This window comes from Lynx rufus, unplaced genomic scaffold (genome assembly GCF_022079265.1).
Source record: "Lynx rufus isolate CCGP_SWC_20201006 ecotype Redwood Valley unplaced genomic scaffold, mLynRuf1.p SCAF_8, whole genome shotgun sequence".
Taxonomy (NCBI): domain Eukaryota; kingdom Metazoa; phylum Chordata; class Mammalia; order Carnivora; family Felidae; genus Lynx; species Lynx rufus.
The window spans coordinates 46,438,720-46,458,699 of NW_025814896.1; the positions used below are offsets into that span (position 1 = coordinate 46,438,720).

At 37.5% G+C, this 19,980-nt stretch overlaps 1 protein-coding gene across 1 annotated transcript in view; it reads left to right on the forward strand.

Moving 5' to 3' along the window:
- Positions 1–19,980, forward strand: part of XRN2 (5'-3' exoribonuclease 2) — a 78,327-nt gene that overhangs the window by 55,316 nt on the left and 3,031 nt on the right. Inside the window, exons 25-28 of the mRNA XM_047067977.1 lie at positions 2,190–2,258; positions 2,356–2,487; positions 3,509–3,636; positions 15,060–15,123. Of these exons, the coding sequence (XP_046923933.1) occupies positions 2,190–2,258; positions 2,356–2,487; positions 3,509–3,636; positions 15,060–15,123 (393 nt within the window). The remainder of the gene's footprint in view (positions 1–2,189; positions 2,259–2,355; positions 2,488–3,508; positions 3,637–15,059; positions 15,124–19,980) is intronic.

The following is a 19,980-nucleotide window of genomic DNA, read 5'->3' on the forward strand; positions in this document are numbered from 1 at the left end:
TTATATTTACTCCCTCACTGCCTGAAGCAGCTTCATGTTGTGTTCAGGACAGCCTCCTGAGGACATTAACCCAGTTCAGGCAGCCTGTCTTCCTGCCCACTTCTGTTCACAAACTTTTTTGCTCCAGTCTAGCTCTTTCCAACTGAGATTCCACCTGGGAGTTAAGGCTTGAGAACTTAAAGCATTCATTGCGTGTAACAAGTTGGTTTGTGTCGTCCTGCTCCTTTAGAATGGAACTAGTTATGAATCTTTCTTGGGAGAATTGAGGATGTAATCACTCAGATCACTTTCATACAGCTGCTGTTCCAATTCAACTGAGCTATTTCTTGGTCCTGGGACCCCTTTCCACATCTTGGTTACATTTATTTCCTCTCTTGTTTGGTAACCAGTCCTGTCCCACCTTATACCAAGGCCTCTTGGATGATGTTTTCCTTGGTCCCCTGTGAAAGAATGCTCTTCCCTCTTCTCCATACACACATGCTTTGATCCCACACAAAGACATGTATGGAAGGCATGTGCATACACATGCTTTGACTCAGCATCTTTTCTGCACCTGTTGTTGCCTTTTCCACTTTTATTCCTTATGAAAATATTATTAAACATTTCTTATTTCCTTTAACAGAAGGGGAAGCAGGGTTGCTCCCTGGCCGCCATTTGTGCCCCCACACTACTCTGAGACCATGTGTGCTGTGGGAACTCTTAAAGCTTGTTTGGTAAACTGCCGAAAAGCCCTGCTGAGACAAAAGATACCTGCTTTGAGACACTTTAGTTGCAAGTGTTGCTTTATTACCGATTTTCTGTCTTTACTTTGTACCTAGAAGGCCCTAATGAACTCCTGTACTTAACTACCATTTTCTCTGCCACCCTCTTAAACCTGTAACACTGCCCTAAGCCACCTTGCCCAGTAAAGAACATTTGAGATAAAGGCGGTTGCCGGTGAAGAGTGAGTTGTAAGAGGAATGGATTGAGTAAATGAAGTATTGTTCAGCTGCTCTTGAACTCCGCATTTTTATTATAAATGAAGTTATTTTTCTGTACTTAAAATATACAGTTAAATCCCAGTGCAACGAAAATAGACCCTAATAATATAAAGTGGCAGTATTTGAAGAAAAAAAAGTTAGCTGTCTCAAATGTCAACCAGTTCAATAAAACCTTTTTGAATAAAACCTTTTTCAACTGATTGCAGTCATGGAGGAATTTTGGAAATACTAAAAAAACACAGAGAAGGAAAGGCGATGATAATACAGTGAACATCACTGATAACTTTTTGGTGAATATATGTCTAGTCTGTTGTATATGTATTTTCCCCATGTCAGTGGGTGTTCTCTTACTAAATTTTTTGTAATGTCAATTGAGGATTCCGTTTTTAGGGAGAACCTTAGTTTCTTTAACCACTCCGCTATTACTCATACATTTCGGTTGTAGTTTTTCAACATGAATACTAATGTTGTGAATATCCTTAGGTATAAACCTTGTATGTATCCAGAGTCTTCTGTGTCAAAAGGAAAACTTGTGTACTTACCAGGCTTTGGGACACACTCACCCCACCAGAAAGGAAGCTTGATTAAGCTTATATTCACAGTCCAAGAGTACAGACTTATAAAATAAGTCACTCTGTAGTTTTCAAAGTGTGACCATTCCTGAAGGAAGAGAAACATCCTAATAGAGCATGATACAGGGTTCCAACTGGGAAATTTAATGTTTTTTTTCTCCGTAGATTATTTGTGTTCACTTTCTGAGTTTGCAAGTGTCTCTGGTGGCATTTGCATCTTATTTTTGTGACAAGAGCTAATCTTCCCTAAGATGCTAGAGGGAAAGTCTTCGTCCTACACTAAACAGAATGGAAGGCGTTTTTTGAAATTTTTTGTTGTTGCAAATCTCTTCCATCTATCTCCAGTATCCTGTTGGTATTTCTCGAGAGTTGAGGCAGGGTCTGTCCTTTGTCTGTGGTCACCCACAGTTAGTGAGAACATGGCTCTTCCCACACAGAAAATTACATGAAGGCTGTGTACTAGCGATTAGTTTGGGGAAGGAGATATTCAGCCATTTGATGAAACTATCAGTTAAAAGAATTTTTGGAGAAGACTTTGGAATTTTACTCTTTTTTTAAACATGAAAAGTACCTCAGTTTAAAATAGTTAAGCCAAGGTAATATTAAAATCACTAAATTGTGTTTTGCTCTCTTCTAGTATTAATTTTAAAGACCCACAGTTTGCTGAAGACTACATTTTTAAAGCTGTAATGCTTCCAGGAGCAAGGTAACAGTGATGTGGCCATTAAATATAAACTATCTAGTTTTATTTTGTATGAACAATGTTTATCCCAGTACTGAATATTGTATTTTCAAATGGTCAGAAAACCAGCACCAGTACTGAAACCAAGTGACTGGGAAAAGTCCAGCAACGGACGGCAGTGGAAGCCCCAGCTTGGCTTCAGTCGGGACCGGCGGCCTGTCCATCTAGATCAGGCTGCATTCAGGACTTTGGGGTGAGTGGTAGGTTGCTATCCTTTGTATATTTTGCTTTTTTGGAATCATTCACAGGCATTAGGTCAATGTTTATGTCATAAATACTTAAGCCTAGTTGGCAAATATTTTAATGACTTTGATGCTTTTATGCTCTTCTTCATTTTTTAAAATTCACTCCCGTTTCTTTGGTATATGTATTATGCTTTATGTATTGCTTGAGAATTCTGTTATTTTCCCTTAAGAGGTTTTGCTGTCTTTCTGACAGTTATTTCAAAGGAATAAAACATTCTCTTTACCCTCAAGAAAGTTTTAGCTGAATTAATATGCGGCAGAATCTGTTTAAAGTGTTACTCAATATATTACCATATATGTAATGTGTAATACATAACAAGTACGTAGTATGATACATGATCAATACAATAACTCTTAACTTTGATCCAAATTCCTACTCCTTGGAATTTGTCCTGAGAAAATAATTTTAGAGAAGTATAAAGTTATATGCCCAAATCTCTAATGAATTGTTATCAATAATAGTAATATTCAATGAGAGGAATGGTTTAGTAAACTAGAAGATGTCACCATGGTATTCTGTAGGTGTACATATTATAATTTTGCAGACTATAACAACTATAGGGTAATGTTTGATATAATTGAAAATAGCAAGATACAGAGCAGCAATGTATACAGTGATAGCAACAGCATGGGTCCTTAAGGACAAAACTGAAATATGATACAAAAAAGAAAAGTAGACTAACTTTTTGCATGAGGTAATTAATATATTAATTTAGTAATTAAGTAATTAATAAATACCTAAATAATTACCAATTAAGAATCTTGGTGTGGCAAATGAACATATTCTGTCACCATTACTATCTGTGGTACTGTTTTGAACTTTGTTAATTATAAATCTTTTAAGGTTGTGTTCTCTTAATCACATCTGGTAGTAAAGAGACCACTACTAGCATTTATTTAATTTGTGTCAGCTATGATGTGGTGGCTAGATCTATAATTTGTTTTCTGGTTGGTGGGGTCCTTTTACAGCCATGTTATGCCAAGGGGCTCAGGGGCTGGCGTTTACGGCAATGCTGCACCACCACCTGCGACCTATCAGGGAAACTTATACAGGCCACTGTTGAGAGGACAAGCCCAGATCCCAAAACTCATGTCAAGTAAGTTTTTATTAGTTGATTATTTTACATGCGAAGTTAAATATTACAACAAAGGTAAACCAACCTAATCTCATTGCTAAAAAGATTTATCAGGGCAGAGATAGTGGACTTAAAAAACATAATTTAGGAGAACTGTAAGAGAATGCTTCATGTAAATTTTGAAGATACTTTTATCTTGGCTGTGTATAGCTAGTTGAATAATATGAACTGGATTTCTTATTTTCATCTGTAACTCTACTAGAGTGAACGTATGCAGAAAGAAATATGTGGAGAGATTGGCTACTTACTTCATTAATACAAGTATTGGGGCAGTTAAATCAGATGCTAGATATGGAATTGCAACCTCTTAATCGATTGAAAGATGACAGTATCCCTTTCTCACGATGCATATTGTATCTCAGGATTCCTTAGGATAAAGCCAGGCATTGCTTTAGGTAGTAATACTCCTTTAACTCTGGTTCTATGAAAATCTTGGCCTTTCCCTAACCCCTGGTAACCAGTTTTGTGCACAGAAGTGGTCCGGAAATGTTACCCATTGAAAATAGTTACATCGCATTTGAATTGCAGTGGACAGAGGGAAGAAAGAGTTAAAGGTTAGACTTTTCATAGATTCTGTATTAATTTTAAACTGTATCCCCATATTGTTATTTTTGAGTTCCGTGGTTGTGTTTGTTTACCAAGAAAGTAGAAGTCATGTACCAGGTTCTCAAAACCATTTTCTTTGTAAGGTCATTCCTAGTTGTCTGGTTGCTACCCAACCAAACAATGGCAGCATGGCAGCAGGGGGATTTGACTGTAGCAAGATGCTAACATTTGTTAAATCTAAGTGTCATTTATTTAAGTTTCTTTCTGAATGCTTGAAATATTTCATGAAAATTGATTAACAAAAATGGAGCTGCTGTAAGAAATCTTTTTCAACCAAAGTTGTAGGGGTGCCTGGGTGGTTCAGTTGGTTAAGTGGTTGAGCACCCGACTCTTGGTTTCGGCTCAGGTCATGATCTCATGGGTTCAGGAGTTCAAGCCCTGATCAGGGTCTGCGCTGACAGCACGGATGGAGCCTCCTTGGGATTCTCTGTCTCCCTCTTTCTCTGCCACTGTCCCATGTGCGTGCGCTCGCTCTCTCTCTCTCTCTCTCTCTCTCTCTGTCTCTCTCTCTCTCTCTCTCAAAAATAAATAAACATTTAAAAAAATGTTTAAAAAAAAAGTGGGGGGGCGCACCTGGGTGGCTCAGGTGGTTAAGCGTCCAACTTCTGCTCAGGTTATGATCTCACGGTTCATGAGATAAAACTCTGTGTTGGGCTCTGCTGACAGCTCAGAGCCTAAAGTTGCCTTGGATTCTGTGTCTTGCTCTCTCTCTGCTCCTCCCCCGCTCACACTCGGGGTCTCTCTCTCCTTCAAAAATAAACATTAAAAAAAATTTTTTTTAAATAAAAAAATCAATCTTGGAGTTGTCAAAGAAATACCAGATTAATGTGAAGATTGTTGCGAAGTATTTATGATAATGTGCCTACCACTGTTTGCATGCTAATTAAGTTATAAACCCATATTTTAACCTAAAGCCCACCGAGATTTTCCTAATCTAGTATCCAGGAAGAAATGGGTTCTAAAGGTGTCTCTCTCAGAGCCCTCTGTGTTCAGTGTATTCTCTCTGTCTCTGTTTCTCTGTATGCTGTGTGGCTTGACATTGAATGGAGTATTATTAGACTCCATGAAAACCATGGAGTTCAGCGGTTTTATTCTATTTAATGAACACAGAAGGGGTACAGAATATTTTTAATGGGTCTTGTGGGGATCTGCTTGGTGCAGTAATTTAATTCCTTTCCCCCCAAGATTCAGCAAATAACATTTCTGTATATTTCCATATATATATATTATCAAGCCATGCCACATACAACAAGAGTCTCGTCCCTTTGAAAGAGCTATCTATGCCCTGAAATTTTACTAGTAAATGCTGAAAGCACATCCAGCTTATTGGTTTTTTTTTTAATGTTTATTTTTGAGAGAGAAAGAGTGCATGTGCATGCTCATTTGGGAGCAGGAGAGGGGCAGAGAGAGGGAAACAGAGAGTCCAAAGCAGGCTCCAAGTTGTCAGTACTAACTAAGCCCAATGCAGGGCTTGATGGGGACTGAACTCACATACCTTGAGATCATGACCTGAGCATAAGTTGGATGCTTAACTGACTCAGCCACCTAGGCACCCCTCCGCAGTTAAAGCCAGCTGTTTATTGACACATTCCTTGCCAGTTCCTTTTATCTAATGGCTCTTCACCATGCACTTCTATCCATAATGGTATCACAGCTTCCAGGTGGGGAAAAAAATTGAGACACAGAATACTAGAGCCAAGTATAATCTCCGTAGGTTATTTCTCAAGATGATGGTTATGTGGCATTCCTGAGGTTGTTGCGTCTAGTAAACTTTGAGAGATTTGGAAAGAGGTTTGAGGAGCAAAGGTAAAAGCATGTGTTCTCCATTATGCAGCTTCCTTCCATTTCATGTTTCCTAAGGCCCAGTCACTGGGCTTGCTGCCACCATAATCACCCAGCTACTTACTTAACACCTTTTAAAGTCTTTTTTTTTTTTAACTTGATTTATTTTGAATACATAAATTACAGTAAAACCTTAGTTTGCAAGTATAATTCATTCCAGAAACATGCTTGTAATCCAAAGCACTTTGTATATCAAAGCGAATTTCAAGAACCATTGGCTCAGTTGTGATCATGTGACATTCAGCATCACGTACTACTCGTATCAACTACTCATTTTATCAAGTTAAAATTTATTGGAAATGTTTGCTTGTCTTGCAGAACAGTTGCACAACAAGTTACTCGCAATCCAAGGTTTTACTGTATATCAATACCGTGTGACATGAGTTTGATGTGCTAGTTGTATTTTTTTCAAATATATGTCAAAATAAATACATAACTGTAAAGACAAAAAGCTTGTTCACAGACCCCCAGAAATTGATTGTGTGTATCACTCATGGTATATACACTTTGGGAAATGTTGCCTAGATCTTTTAGGGAATCCTAGGCCCACATGAGAATCTGTAAACAAAACATGGATTCCCTTCACAGAAAATCACTCACTTGGTGTGCAGTTTGTATAAATCTGAGTGCTTCATTCTCAGGTCCCCTATCAGTCTGCAGAATTCTTCTCCAACAGTAAGAGAAAGAAGGAAGTCAGAAAGTTCTTTTATTTATCAGGGTCACACCAGAGGTAGAGAATTTCATGTCTTTTGGGGCCTGCAAGTTTATAGTTCTTAGTTTGCCTTCTTTAGGAACAGTTACCTCTTACCAGCATCTGTGCATTTTACTTCAAATAGTGGGGTCACCTCTCCCTTTTTACTACTTTGAGTAACTCCTCATTTGCCATTGTTACAGTTCTTATGAGATCTAATTTGTTTATACTTAGAGACTTTAATTAGAATCTATTCCAGTTAGTCTCTATTTTAATTACATCATTAAAAATGGGAAATAAGTTTTATAAAGTAGGGATTGACTTAGAGCAAGACACACGTGGCCCTCTCTGCGTGGTGACTTGTAACATTGAACTACCTGAGGATTAGTGCTGGAACTCTATACTTAACATCTTTTCAAAGGGGATGGGAATGGTAGGAATGAAAACGTTTATGGGGAAAAAATCAGGAAGAATATGCTATTTAAATTGAGCCTACAGTGGGGAATTTGGGCTTAGAAATACACAGCAAAAAGTCAGGTGGTGTTAAGCTTAGAATAACTGGTACAAAATTCCAGGAGCATAATGGGGACAGATTACAAGGGTGGAGAGGCTGGTTTTTTCCTCCATATTTGTAGTGGCATTTTAAATGAATTTTAACTGTAGTTCTTGTTAATTAAAATGTGGCAGGTAATAAAACAGACTCCCATAATCCCATGATCCTGCAATTTTAAAACAGTAATTTTTTTCATTATATTCTTCTTATGTGTAATTTTTGAAAATTGGATGATCATACATGTATTTTCACATATTTTTTTTATTAAAATGTAACATATAAAGTTCTGAGTCACAAGTGTACAGTTTGATTAATTTTTATGAAATGAACACACTCATGTAATCACTACCCTTGTCAAGAAGTAGAGGGGTGCCTGGGTGGTTCGGTTAATTGAGTGCCTGACTCTTGATTTCAGCTCAGCTCGTGATCTCACAGTTGTGAGATCCAGCCCTGTGTGGGGTCTGTGCTGCATATGGAGCCTACTTGAGATTCTCTCCCTCCCACCCTCTGCTCCTCCCCTACATGTGCGCGCTCGCTTTCTCTCTCTCTCTCAACAAAACAAAACAAAACAAAATGTAGACAGGGACCAGTCCCCAGAAGCCCACCCTTCCCCCCCCCCATCATGTGCTTTCCCAGGTGCCACTCTAGCCCATCAAAGGTAATTACTATCCTGACATAGGTGTCATAGATTTGTTTCATCTGTTTGTTTGTTTTAACTTTATATAATGGGACTCTTACTCCATTAATCTTTTAAAAAATTTGCCCTCTTCTGTTTGACATTTTGTTCTGAGATTTATCCATATTGTTGCTGCAAATTTCATCGCTTACACTGTTCCATCAGTGACTACATCACCATTTCCCTCTCCAGTTGGGGTTGTGTTTGGGTCGGTCAGTTTGGGGCTGCTGGAGTAGCACCGTTGTGAAATTCTTATGTTTCTCAGCACACATAATATAAACATCTCTGATTAGTATGGACTAGTAGTAGAATTGCAAGGTCAGGGTTCTGCACACATTCACCTGTAGTGAATAAGTTTCCCAAATTACATTCAGTTTATACCAGTTTGCATTCCTTTATCAGTGCAGGGAAGATCCAGGTACTCCACATTCTAATCAACCCTAAATATTATTAGGCTTTTCACTTTTAGCCATTCTACTTGGTGGGTAGTGGTCTCCCACTCAGATTTGAATTAGCATCTTCTTGATGCTTACCATAGTTGAGCTTTTTTCATATTTATTGACCCTTGAACATGTGTGTGTGTGTGTGTGTGTGTGTGTGTGTGTGTGTGTGTGTGTGTGTAATATGCCTGTTAGAGCCTTTTGTCCATTTTTCTACTGGGTAATCTGTTCCTTTTGCTTTATTAGGAGTTCTTTTATATTCTGATTATGAGATTATTTTTATATTGGGAATACCGTTTTCCACTATCACTGTTAGTTTTCCTTCTCACTTTAACTGGCATCAGGTGAGGAATAGGTTTATGCCAACATTTGGGAACTCTGGGTGAAGAGCAGTGGGAATTCTTTGTATTCTTGTAGCTTTTCTGTAAGTGTTGAAATCACAATAAAAATTGAGGACAAAAATATTCATAGATGTTTGATGTGTGTTGGTGTTTTTAGAAGTAATATTTTAAATGTCATTTTCCAGTTGCTTGTATGTAGAAATGTAGTTGGTTTTTTAATTTTTTTTAATTTTTTAAATGTATATTTGTTTTTGAGAGAGAGAGGAGGGGAAGGGCAGAGGAGAGGGAGACACAGAATCCGAAGCAGGCATGGGGCTCAAACCCACAAGCCATGAGATCATAACCTGAGCCGAAGTCAGACACTTAACCAGTTGAGCCATGTAGGCACCCCAAAACGTAGTTGATTTTTGAATTTGACTTTGTATCCAACAACCTTACTAAAATCATTTATTCTGAAAGTTTGTATATTCTGGACTTTATGCCTACATAATCATGTGATCTGTAAGTGGTGACAGTTTTGTTTATTGACTTTCTAATCTTCATGCCTTTTGGTCTTTTTTGCTTTATTGCACTGTCTAGGACCTCTGGTGTAATTGGGTAATGGTAGACATCCTTGTTTCATTCCTAGCCTTAAAGGGAAAACTTGTAATATTTCACCATTAAATAGTGATGTTTGCTGGGGTGCCTGGGTGGATCAGTCAGTTGTGTCTGACTCTTGATTTTGTCTTAGGTCATGATCTCACAGTTTGGGGGATTGAGCCCCTCATTGGGCTCTGCACTACAGTGTGGAGCCTGCTTGGACGGTCTCGGTCTCTCTCTCTCTCTCTCTCTCTCTCTCTCTCTCTCCCCCTCCCCCTACCCTGCTTGTTCTCTCTCTCTCTCTCTCAAAATAAATAAATTAAAAAATAAATAAATAAGCGGGGCGCCTGGGTGGCGCAGTCGGTTAAGCGTCCGACTTCAGCCAGGTCACGATCTCACAGTCCGTGAGTTCGAGCCCCACGTCAGGCTCTGGGCTGATGGCTCAGAGCCTGGAGCCTGTTTCCGATTCTGTGTCTCCCTCTCTCTGTCCCTCCCCCGTTCATGCTCTGTCTCTCTCTGTCCCAAAAATAAATAAACGTTGAAAAAAAAATTTTTTTTAAATAAATAAAAAATAAATAAATAAGCAAATACGTTTACTGTAGTTTTTTTTTTCTTTTAGGTAAGAAATATTGAACAAGTTTTTTTCTGTTTCTTGTTTCTAGTGGGTATTGAATTTTATCAAATGCTTTTCCTCCATGTTGAGATGGTAATGATGTTTGTCTTTCCTTCTGTTATGTGGTTAAAGCAACTTGGCATTAACCATTGGTAATGATATACCAATACCAGGTATTATCATTTTTTAAAAGTCCTTGCTAATTTGATAAGCAAGGAATAATATATCTTTGTTTTAAGGGATAATTTTTAAAATTGGTACTTTGATCCTAATTTTTACTAACCAGTTTTTCCTTAATAAATTTCCTATTCATGTATAAGAGCTTCTTAAAGCTCTTTTTAAAGTAGAAGAGTGCACAGTTACATCTCCTTTCTAAAACCACAGCTCTGTTGGTTATGGAAAAGACTTGGTGGTTGTTTTAGTTAGGGAAGGATGATGAAGATCTGAACTGATCTGTGGCAAAGTGGATTCAAAGTGGAGAAGATAGGAGAGGAACAACTGAAGGGCTGGATAATTGAATATGTTACACGAGGGAGAGAAGATGAGGCTCACTTTTGCACTGTGGACACCTGGGTGACTAATGAGAATTTGGAAATCCAGGAGGGTAAAGGAATACGGAAGAATATGCTGAGTCTGATTTTTGTGCACGTTGAAGTACCTGAAGACATTGAAGTCATCTGCTGGTAGTTAGTAATATGGTCTGATTCTTGCTCAGCAGGAAGGAGAGGGTTTGGAGAGAGAAAATTGGGAATCAAGCCAGAACTGTAAAAGCTTTAGAAGGATTTGGATAAGAAAATGAATTTTAATTGCCCTTGGTTATAAGAGAACCTAGAAAAGCTTGGGGTTCTGAGAGTAGACTTCCTTGAAGGCAGCCATGTCATTTCACAAGTTATTCCCTGATAATAATTGTCCTAATCTAGAATGGTCACTGCAAGATAGTAAATTGGTCACAGTTAATATGATGAGCCCAGAGAAATGGTGCCCACTATCAAGAAAGGAAATCCCGGGGCCCTCGAGTGTCTCAGTTGGTTAAGTGACTGACTCTTGATTTTGGCTCAGGTCATGGTCTCATGATTTGTGGGATTGAGCCCCGTGTCGTGGTTAGCGCAGAACCTGCTTGACATTCTCCCTATCCCTCTCTCTGCCCCTCCCCAGCTCACACATGGTGTGCTCACTCTCTCTCTCACACAAGAAATAAATAAATAAATAAATAAATAAATAAATAAATAAATAAATAAATAAAATAAATTATAGATCAGCCTTCTTTTTTATAGAATCTTGAGCTGTAACATTTGATCAGAAATAGTTTTAGTAAAATGGAGATCTAATAAGCCATTTAATTTTTTTTAATATTCGTACTGTCATAGCTGTTTTCTTCATGTGGTGCAAAATAACAAGACAGACCATTTGGTCAAACTCTATCTGCTGTAGGTGTTTCTTACTGTTGGTTTGTGATTTGTCTTTGATGTGTCAGTTTTTGGCTGATGAGTAATTGGCCCGGGTATTGAAAACTTGTTGGAGTCAAGTGCAGTCTTGAGCATTCCATGTGAATGAAGCATTTCATTTCTGCAACCCAGAGAACCCAGTATGTCACTTCATTTCAGTTGGTAAACTTGTCAATTAGCCACATTTGAAAAGTGATTTTTGATTAGTGCAATCAGTAAACATGGAATCTTTCCTGTGATTGCCATGCTGATTAGGTAAATTGTCACTTGAGGAGCTATTGGTGAAGCCTTGGTTTATATGGCCTTAGAGCTTTAGAAAAGAGATAAGTTTTTAAAGACCAAAGGAAAAAATTAACTGTCATTTTTCCTCTCTCGCCTGTGCCTTTCTGAAGTGCAATTCACTGCTTCAGAATTTTTTTTTTCTCCCTCTCAAATGGATCTTCTGTTAGAGCCATACAAATGAATGATAATAAGTTTGTTTTACCTTCTACTTCATTACTTATCAGCCAGGAAATATTTCTGCTTTATGAATACTTAAGGGCTATATATATTTCTCAGAGCCACACGAAGAGATCTGTTTAAAAGTAGCCTTAAAGGTTTTCTTTGATCCTTTTTATTTTTCTTTTATGGGTTGAACGCAAGAGATGTTTTAATAATTGTGTTAGAACTTTTACGTCATAGGAAATTTGCTTAGATTTTAACAAAATACTATAGTTTTTGCATGTGCTGAGTTTGCTTATGTAAAAACACTTGTTCTGGAAGTGAGAAATAGTAAAAGCAAAGTAGAGTGGAAGTACCTGTAATACTAAAAGTGATGGAATAGGGACTTTGGCCATTTGTCTAGGCACTTAGAGTTATATGAGTAGACTATTGAGAGGGTTCCTTCTTCCCAAAGAAAGTATTCATAGCTAATGAACTTTATATTCCAGTTCTACTTACAGATCTTGTTGTGCTTAATCTAACCAGTAGTGTATTTGAACCTAATCAACATGTGTTCTTGATCATGGTGACTTTCCCTCCATTGGTACTGTTTCTAGAAGATAAACAAGCTTTTTTTCTGTCTTTATTGGTCATGAAACATTAGGATAAGCATTTCTGAAGGTTTTTGTTAATGTAGATGTATCTTTCTGTTACCTTCACTTGATTTTAAATTTATTAGGGATCCCTTTTGGAAGCTTCTGTTAAGTACCATGCAGAGTTTGTATTCTGTGGAACCAGAATCACAGAATTCAGTCTTCATGGTAAAAAAAAAAGGGCATGTTTCCAGGGTTAATTACCACTGTGATCCTGGGACATGGACATATGAAGTACAGAGCTAGACAGGGATCAAATGAAATTCACTGTATTTCCTTTGACTTTTGTTAAGCTAATTTTCTATATGTAAGACACTTAAAATACTTCTGGAAACATTTAAACTAATTCTCGCTAAACTAATTTGTGTGCAATATATGAATAGACCAATGCACTTCAAGTTTAACAAGGTAATGATCAGAGAAAGTGGCGCAAAAGTTGATTTTACTTTCAGTAGATCACTTTCTCATAAATGGTAATGTGTTGAAAGTCATGTATGTTTTGAGGTAAGTGTGTCTTATGTTTTTCCATAGGAATAAACCATACAAATGATGATTGCTGTTTTTGTAAAAATTTCTGGTTTTACCTCTTAGGATTATGATTTTTTTCTGATGGTGTTTGTCTGTAGTAGTGATTCAGAAGTTATTCTGGGCCTGTAGAGATCCTTTTTGCCCTGTTTTCTGTGGGTTGTGTGGTAAGCCTCGTGAGTTCCCATTCAGGTTTGGAATTTCTAATGACCACTGTGAAAACTCCTCAGCAGTGTTCCTCAATTTGACCATTACTAGTCTGGTTTTAAGAGAAGAAAAGAGACTTAATTGAAATTGACTGGAGATACAACATTTTCATTCAAAATGGGTTTCTGCATGAAAGTAATGGTGGTGAAAGTTTCCTGCTCGTTTGTAAGAGAAGCATCTCTTCTGGGTTTGGCTGCTGGACACTCAGGCTGGCCGAGGAGCAGTAGGCTATGGTTGCACCCCTGCCCTGGCCAAGGGTCGCCTCTCCACGTAGCAAACTTCCTTCAGGTGGCATAGTCAACCTTGTCGAGGCCAGGGGAGTCCAAGGCAGTAGTAGTGGGTTGTTCACACTGGAATCATGTGAACAGCCAGGTCCTCTACTTGTACTTGTTCCATATTCTCCTTTGTGGGGCTTCTAAGCACAATTTTACTTTTCTTTTTCTCCGTTTTTTGGGGTTTTTTTAAAGTAAACCTAGACTGTGTTTTTTTGGTTCCTAACCAGAGATGAGCTTTCATTTCTTCTTTCCTTTAAGAAAGTAATTTTGAAAAGCATGTTTCTAGTTTGTGTTTCCATTAAAATGTGAGCCTGAATACATTATGGTAAGCCTTGTTGTCCTTGGGTCTTGGGAGTCTGGAGGAGGTTACTGTCCTCACACAGTGAACTCATTAGACAACTCCTGGAACCAGCTGTTTTAATTAGGTCACACACGGACCCCACTAAAGAAGGGTGGCCAAGGTGACTGTGAGACTGGAGATGGGAATGGAGTGGCAGTTGGTTAACACTGACCTTCTGAGCCACTGAGTGCCTTCCTGACCAGTGTTTGGGGCTGCTCCTTTCAGCTCCTTTACATGCAGAACCAGGAGCCATGTAATTGTTTCTTGGAGTTAGATATTTATTGCCAATTCAGCTTTGTGTTAGGGGAAGAGGTTTGACTCAGAAAACCATAGGAAAGTGGGCGGTCCCTTTATTAGCATTTCTCTGGCCTGTGTTGGGAGAGATGTGTGGGCTACACTTTATAATAGCTAGGTGAGGGCAGGGTTCCTTCCAGTTGCCGTGCTTAGGGGGAAAATTTCAGGATTTCTATTGAAGTTACTATTCTTTCAGTTTGTATTTATGGAAAAGAACCTAAATCTTTACCTTTCTTTTGCACAGTATTTAAAATAAAAAATGTGAAAAATATATACCTTAACATACACATGCACACATACATAGGCAGTGAGAGAGAAATGAGAGTATAATGACCAGGGTTCCTAAAACTGTGTTTCATTATCAAAGGAAAAATAATAAAGCAAAACATTTACTGACCCAGTTGATTTTATATCTTTGTACATTTGCATTGTGTATAGTTATGCTAGTTTATTTGGTTTATATTCAATCTTAGATTTTTTTCAAGAATTTTTAATCACAAAAATATATAGGTAGCTGAATCATGATTACTTCTTAATTGGATTGTGTTTGTTGTTTTTGTTGTTTTGTTTTCTTTTTTTGGTGTTGAGTTGTAGAAGTTCTTTATATATTTTAACCCCTTATTGGATATATGATTTGCGAATATCACTAGGTTGTCTTTTTTGTTTTGTTGAATGTTTCCTTTGCTGTGCAGAAGCTTTTTATTTTGATGTAGTCCCAATAGTTTTTGTTTTTGTTTTTGTTTCCCTTGCCTCGGGAGTCATATCTAGAAAAAGGTCCTGTGTCCTTTGTCAGAGGAATTACTGCCTGTGTTCTCTTCTAGGGTTTTTATGGTTTTGATTACATCTTAAAATTTTCTGTTAACCCTTCCCTGTTTATTTTCCAGATATGAGGCCCCAGGATTCCTGGCGGGGTCCTCCTCCCCTTTTCCAGCAGCAAAGATTTGACAGGTAATACTAAACCAGACATGACTTTTAAGTATTTTTCCACATCAACATTTGAGGTTTGGGCTTTCTCCATGGTTTGAAATGTACTTTGTTCCCTCCAAACAGTTTCTGTTGTGTCTGTTCTTTAGACACAGATGGCTAACACGTTGAAGTAAAAGACTCCTGTTTATATACTTTCCTACTTTTCTTGGTCCTTGGCCTTTTATTTTATTGAATGTTTTAAGGTGCCCTGAAAAATGCAACACAGAGAGCTTAAAATTGTATTAGATTTTGGTCAGGCTAAACAAATTTCTTTTTAGAAGGGTTGTGCAGCTTAATGAGGCATAACTAATGGTGTTCCACTTTTATCATTTCTGTGCAGGCAACACAGCATTAGTACAGACCGACCATTGATTCTTGCTACAAACCTCTTGAAGTCCTAATCAGCTTCTTTGGTACAACTTTTTCAGGGCTGACAAGCCTATTGTAGGGCAGTGTCACTGTAGGTCAGTAGTTATTAGTTGCCACTGAAAACAGTTTCTTTAACTACTTAAGACTGAACTGAATTAAACGCAGAAGGGACTCAGAAGAGGATTATGGGATCTGCAGTCTAATAAGTACCGTGGACTAGGAAGAGTGTGACATGGTTTAATAACGAGGGATGTTTGACTTGTGTTCTTTCATTGATAAGTTGTGTGCTCCTAAGTCAGGTGGTCTCTGCACAACAAGACCGCTAGGCATGTTATGAATAATTATAGTAACATCTGTAGAATAATTTTTTAGAGGGCGTTTTTAAGATCTATCATTTTATGCTGGTTTTGCCAGCATCAGTAAATGCGGAAACCAATGAAGCCCATACTAAGGCTTCCCTCTTTGCCTTCCCAGTTCTAATCTGTTTTGTTTTTCTCGCCTTTACTGTTTTAGCATTCTGATGTGTTCATATCTGAAATGAATAAAATGTGTTAGGAACAGGGTTATAAATGATGCTCCCCTTTTAAGAAAACTTTCTTTAGACACTCTCAGACATCATTTCATTATTTTTTTCAAGAAAATAAAAGAAATCATGTTACTCGGTTGCTTTAATAGTATCAACTACTTAGTGCAAGCTGCTTTTTCATTTTCAGATGACTGATACAATGCCTGTATTTATGTTTTGTTCAGTATAAGTGCTCAGAGAACACCATATGCACTACTTCAGCATCCTCAGGATAGGACCATTTTCAAACAAATGAGTAAGGGGTAAATCTTTCCTAAATTACAAATGACCACATTAGAACTGATCTCATTTTAAATAACCATCCTTCTGCATTAAGTTTGTTGAGTTTGATTTTCAGGCAATTTCTCTACTTCTTTCCCATATTGTTAATAATCACTGACATTTATTGTCTGCCTATCATGTGTCTGCACTGTGTAAATATACCTTTAGAAACATGACTTCATTTATTCCTCCTAGCAACCCTTTGAAGTAGATCTTGCTTGTTTTTACAGATGAGGAAACCTAGGCCCACAAATCTGACAGCTTACCTAAGGTTTCTCTTCTGTAGCATTCTTACTAAGAAACTTTCACTTGAATGAGCAGAGTTCTTCAGAACACTGACTTGAGCATAATGTTATAGTAAAGCCGCCGGGACTTAGAGGAAGTAAAGGGTCTCCTTCCACTTCTGAGGAGGTGCTCATTTTTCATTCCCAGCGGCTCCCTGTGTACACTAAAAGATTCTCTAAGATCATCACCATTGTCCTGATATCCATCGGGTTTTTGTTCTTCTGCTCTAGCCAAGTACTGGTATTATCCTGACTGCCTTTGTGAACCCTGCAGATTAGGAGCAAGTTTTGTGGGGCATTCATTTTTGGTTTAGTTTTAGCCTGAAACTGGAAATCATACCTTAAGCCAAATGTTGAATGTGAGCTTAATAGAAGTCTGTCTTATGTCTTAGACTGTGGTCTTTTAAGAAACATACCATTTATTCCTAAAGAAAACAGAGTTTGAATTTGGCATTCCTAAACTTGTGCGTTAGCCTGTTAGCAAATGCAGTGAGTACATCGCTCACTTCTGGAGCACTTGCCAGTCTAACCATTCTGACTTCACAAGATGTAGAGAAGATACACACTGGCAGTCACTTTGACTTTGCTGAGATGTCACAACTAGTAAGTAATAGAATTCTTACTGGAACCAGTTTTACTGATCCTTATTAGTTCAGTAGTTGCCTGCCACATGATTTTGAGTGTTTGGTTGAGAGCCCTACTAGAAAAGAAAATGTTGAGTGTACCTTTTTTTATGAAATACATGGTTTCTTGAATTTTTTCTTACTTTGAGATAGTATCTATAATCCATATGTTCATTTAAAAATGCAATAGGAACACTGCTTCTCCCCCCCACACCGCCCCCCCCCCCCACATGCACACACAGACAAGCCAGTGCTAACTTTGAGTTAATGATAAACAGAGCATTCGAGTTCTGCCCTATTGTCTGTAATTCTTGCTAGTGGAGGCCTTCTCTTTTCTGGCCATAATCAAGGTGGCCATTTAATTTTTAACATATGGCCATTAACTTTAGTTAGTCTTTGAAAATCTTTAAAAATTTCGCCATATATATAAATTAAAAATATCCAAATTGGTAGTAGTTACTTCGCATTGCCAGCTACTTTCCAAAACAGAAATTTGGAAACTTAAGAATATTGTTGCCATAGACAAAAACTAAGAAAGAGACTCCTAACTATAGAGAACAATCTGGTGGTTACCAGAGGGTACGAGGTAAGGGGGGAAATAGGTGATGGGGATTAAGGAGTGCGCTTGTCCTGATGAGCACAGGGTGATGTATGGAAGTGTTGAATCACTATATTGTATACCTGAAACTAATATAACACTGTATATTAACTATACTGGAATTAAAATATTTTTAAATAAATATTAAAAAAAATAGAACGTTGACAGTAATGTTAAAAAAAAAAAAAGTGTTGCCATCCATGATGCCAAGTGCCTCAGATAAGTTGCCTCAATAAATAGCTACTAATTTAAAATAGTTGAAATCTGTCAACCTCAATGCTTCTGTCCCAGATTTAAATAGAAGGCAAATTATACTTGTAACTATTTGCAAATTAATATAATTAATATAGAAATACGGTAAACTTGTGGAAGGTAAGGGATTCTCTGCCAGTAAAAAGGAAAAGAGGGTAATTCCTGTCCCTCTTACTGTTTTTTCTGTTTAATTTCAACTAAATTATTTTTATTAAAAAATTACTGAAAAATGTTTTAAGTAATTATTATGAACAGAGAGGACTTTGTGTTTTTAAATTTTGGCTTTGTTTCTAACCTGTTTTTAGAACATAAAATAATGTAAAAATGCATTTATAATATATTCCATCCATGCGAGCAGATTTTCCAGAAGCTCACTTGAGTGAGTTTGATCATTGCAGAACTGAAAAAAAAATTGATTACAGTTAACACAATGTGTGAGTTGCATTTTCGGTATGTGGGTTTTGTGTGAATGGCCCAGTTTTGATGAGCCTCCTTGGTTATAGTACAAAACATTAACCCCTCCCTCATGCAGAGACCAGAAGAGACCATTCCTATCTCTGTAGAGCTGTTCTTGCTAAAATATATTTGTATTAATAACAAACCTGAAAAATAATTAAAAGCCTGAATATATGGATATTCTTTCTGAGATACAGATTTTTTTTTATTTAATTTTGATTCACTTACAGCAAATTTTATATTTATTAGAGCTCTGATTTCACCACTAACTAGAAAACAGTATTGGCTGGCTTTGGAGTTCTTCAAGGTCGTTCTTTGAGCCATCACACAAAAAGAATTATCTTTGGTATTTAAAAAAAAAAAGCAAGTTCCAAGTGAAGGCAAGGAGAGTAGGAGGGTGGAGAAGATGGACTGAGGCTTGAATAGCTGTGAGAAAATTGGACTACCCAGTAAGCCCAGCTCTGAGCTCCCATCCTCGAACACCTGGGAGGTGAAATTCTTGTGCTGGTATGGTTATCATTAATACGAGTCAGTGCTTTAGCAATTTTAAAGTTTGACTGTAATTTCTCTTAACATCTGTAATGGCCCCAAAGCATGTGGTGTTGAAATATATTGGAGAATTTTGCTTCTGTTTATTCTTTTTAGTGACTGTTCTATAAAATGGAAGTTGAGGAAAATGTCTCAAGGAGAAAGTTGTGTCTTAAATGGTGATTGCCTTTCTTAGAAGGTGTATCTTTGCTACCTTGTTTATGTGACGGTTTTAAATTATGATTTAATACAGCATACCTGTAGCTTCATATCTGCAAAGTTAAAATAGGCACTTGAAGACAACTAAAACATTTCTTTTGACTAGTAATCTGGGCCGGCAAACTGGGTTATAATAGCTGTTGAATCTGTGTTCCCATGTAAACTGTACACCAAATGCCAGTCAGCCCATGCCAATTAGTGCTCATGTTGCTAGGTCACCATGGTCAATTGTAAGCTGCATCAATAGAACTTGAAAAGATTTCCTCCTGATCAGACCTTTTGACATATTGAGCAGAATAATGGATGGGAAAAAACAGCCAAGTCCCCTACCCTAGATTCAAAATACTGAGCAGTAAGAATTCATTTACAACCTGCAATTAACTAGAAAGAATGGACTCCAAGAACGAGTCTAGACATTTTTAAAAATCAAGCCCATTTTCCTGTCTTGTACATGTTTACACTTCGGATAGCATCTTAAATGTAGCCACCTTGGTGATCTTGAGTCCAAATCTTTGGGTAACCAAACAGAAATTTCACAGTTGAAAATGAGCAAAATATTTTAAGTCCTACCTTTCTGATTCAGTGGAGTTTAAGTACCTTTTTAAAAAATGGTGATACTTTATGAAACATGTTAGACTACGTTGAATATGAGGGACATAAATG